The sequence below is a fragment of the Propithecus coquereli genome, unplaced genomic scaffold, assembly GCF_000956105.1.
Source record: "Propithecus coquereli isolate 6110/MARCELLA unplaced genomic scaffold, Pcoq_1.0 Scaffold16, whole genome shotgun sequence".
Classification (NCBI taxonomy): domain Eukaryota; kingdom Metazoa; phylum Chordata; class Mammalia; order Primates; family Indriidae; genus Propithecus; species Propithecus coquereli.
In genome coordinates, this window is record NW_012140524.1 from 1,332,646 (window position 1) to 1,336,070 (window position 3,425).

The window sequence follows — 3,425 nt, forward strand, 5'->3', positions numbered from 1 at the left end:
GTAATGAAGTTTTCTTGGAGAAAATGTTATCAAACAGTAAAAAGCACCTGTCTTGGGTAGGTGGAGCCAACTTTATTTAGGTTATTTTTACACAGTAAATGTCACCTTCACTTTCTTGGTGTGCATCAACTATCTAATTAAACTGCAGCACTTATAATTCTGAATGGCTGTATTCTTCCTGTGAGAAGGTAAATTGTGTTTTGCTATTCCAGATGTCTCTAAGACTATAGTTTTATATTTTAGAGCTAGTAATTAAAGTGAAACCAACATGAGAAATGTGATTTGCATTGCTCTAAACCTGCAATTTTGGTTCGAAAGTGACTTGCCTAACTGAAGTGCTGATAACAATTTCCAATGAGATTATTTTTTGACAGCGATATTTGGCTAAAGTAGCCATAAGAGACATGTCACTTTGGAATCACAAGGCTACTGATTATCCAATAATGGGGGGGGTGGTTGGGGAGGAAGCATTTACTTTTAGCGTCGTTCCAGTCTGGGGAGTCGGATGGCAATTTCCTTAGGTAGTCCTTCAGGAGCATTTCATACCGGGGAATCCGCTGAACAGGTTCTAGCATGTGATGCTGCAAAGTTAAGCTCCCACAGATTTTCTGTTTCTGTAATGAGAAAGGTTTTTAAACATTTAAAAAATAGGTCAGTCTAAAAACTCACTCTAATACAGAATTTTCATTAAGGGCAATATTTTCAACAAAATATAGTTAAGCATCACCTGCATTAGATATATCTGGTATTCTTTTAAAAATGCAGATTTCTGAACCCCATGCCAACCTGTGAAATCACAATCTTTGGGGAAAGAGCCTGAGAATATGCTTTTAAAAACTCCCCATATTCTTGTAACATTAAAGAAAATTCCCGATTGCTGGCAATCATTTCAATTGGTCACTATAAGGGTTTGTGAAGTCACATTATTAAATCACTCTACAGAGATTTTCAAAAGATGTGCCTGTTTAATGAGGTTCAATAAGCAAAACTGCATTAAATGACTTTGGATTCAGCAGAAAGTTTTCATAATAAGGCTGTCATAAATGTCATTTCCTTTGAATTTAAGAAAGACTTCATACAGAAAAATGACAAGATCTGGGCATCTTGTTATCTATCAGGAAATTTTCATTATTAGGTCAAGGCATTCTTTTTCATTAGAAACCAAACTCTGTAAATAGAACTCCATTTCTTAGGGCAATATTAAGTCTATATCACTTGCTTTCGGTAAGCTGTTAAGAGAAGAAAAATAAGATATGTTCTTGTTCATATTAAACAAAGCAGAAATCACATTAAAATATTTACTGAACCATGCCATGATCAAGGCACTGCGGCGTATAACTGCGGAGTATAAAAATTATATTAAGACATGGTGTTTGCATTTAAAGCGAACAAGTAACTAAAGGCTTCACAGAGAAGGAAACATTTAATACATCTGATGAGTGCAGGCTCTGGTGGGAAGGGAAGTGAGAATGACTAGGAAGCAAGTCCAGAAAGACAAACCTGAGACAATAGGCCCAAGGCAATGGAGCATGAAACACGTTCAATAAAAAGGGGAGGTTGAGTGTTCTTGGCAAATACGATAAGTATAGGGAAACAGTGGATAAGGCAGAAAAGGCAAGACAAAGTAATGTCAAGAATCTTTAGAGCCCGAGTTTAGATTTGCTTCATCTAGTAATGCAGGTTTTTGTGCAAGGGAGTGACATCATTAGATCTGAAGCTCTATTAGATTAACCTACTGCATTGTGGCTTTAGGGGGATTTGAGGAAAATAGCATGGAAGTTATTAATATTATTGTAGACTAGTATTAATAAGAAAGTAATAAGCACCTGAAACTGGCATGGACACTGAGGGAATAACAGTTTTCCTTAATAAAGTGTAAGATAAATAATTTTAAAAGTTTAATTATCTCATTTGATTTTCCCCAACAAACCTAATATATATCGAGGAAAATATTACTGATTCCAAAATTTCTACATGAAGAAACTGTGGCTCAGAGAAATTAGGAGCGAGTTCTAAGGTCAAGCGACTATAAGTAGCAGATTAGAATTCTAAACTAGGTTAGCTGATTCCCAACTGACCACTCTTTTTACAGTACATGTCACTTTCTTATAACATGGAGAAGATAGACATTGCAGAGACAGAATTTAGAGTTTGATAAAATAACTACCTCCATTGCCACCATGATTTAGTGAGCACTTACTATGCAACAAGCACCTTGAATGCATTATCTCACAGAAAAATGAATACATACAGAGAATGAAGAAAAGTAACAAATCAAGCGCTGGTAAATGAGAGAATAATGGTGTCATCTAATAAATCGCATATCAGAATTATTACGTACTCTGTGCAAGGCACAAAAATTCACATGATAAATTTATCATGTTTGGGAGCTAAAGATAGGAATAAAACATGTTGACTTTGTTTTGATGACAAGATGTTCATACAGAATTGTGTAAATAGCACTTGGCCATTTTTAACTGTGGTTTGGGGATAAAGGACTAGAATAGAAACATTGACCCTAGAGGCATCTGTCTGGCATGACGGTTAAAGGTGTAGGGAAATAGCATATCACTGAGGGTATGAAGAGAAAGAAGACCGTGGAAGACAAACCTTGTCCTCTCCCCACATTTTAGCATTGGCAAAAAGGGCTAGTGAAAGAAGGAGCCAGTGTTCAGAAAGGTACTTGAGTGCTTAATCACGATGGAAAAGAATGTTAACAAAGGGAGTGAAGGGGATGGGGCAGAACTTCTGGTGATGGCCAAGTGAGGTGACCAGCAACGCGCCCCCGCCATGAAAAGTGACTATAAAGCTGGATAAAATTGACAAAACAACCATTTCAGCATTTTAGAAATTGATCAAAGGCATCGACAATCTGAAATATGTTTAAGCTTTAAAAACTGGTGAACTATGGACAAGAACAGTGAGATTCTGTGGCATTCTAGCCCAGGGCTGCTCCCCTTCCTTCTCCAGCTCAGTATGAAGGCTCTGCCAGGCAGGTGCAGGCTGTGAGGACTGGCAGCTTCTCTGCTGAGGCTGAAACGGGCTCATTCAATTTGCAGTGCTGGGCAATGTGCACACCCAGCCACGTCATCAGCAGAAGTGAAGATCTCTGAGGTGGGTGAGTGGGGAAAGACACTCTACTAGCCCTGCGGTCGTGGGAGGGATAATCATATTACTGGCTAAAGCTGTGTGAATGATCGGCTGAGAGCAGAGAGGGCCCAAGCCAGCACACTCTCCCGGGCTGCCCTAAGGCTGTGCACATGTGGATAGGAGATGTGAAAGGGCCGGCGCAGTGGACTTGGGCAATCCCTAGAAAGCCAGGTTCACAAATAAACACGTTAAAAAAAAAAAAAAAAAAATAAGCGGAGACATCAGTGACTGTACCCCAGAGGAGAGAGAGATTTTACAGATTTAGTCTAAGCAAG

General features: G+C 38.7%; 1 protein-coding gene across 1 annotated transcript in view; it reads right to left on the reverse strand.

The window, feature by feature from the left end:
• The window catches only part of FGD4 (FYVE, RhoGEF and PH domain containing 4), a 79,362-nt gene that overhangs the window by 23,468 nt on the left and 52,469 nt on the right, over positions 1-3,425 (reverse strand). The window contains exon 7 of the mRNA XM_012641051.1: positions 476-614. Coding sequence (XP_012496505.1) covers positions 476-614 — 139 coding nt within the window. The remainder of the gene's footprint in view (positions 1-475; positions 615-3,425) is intronic.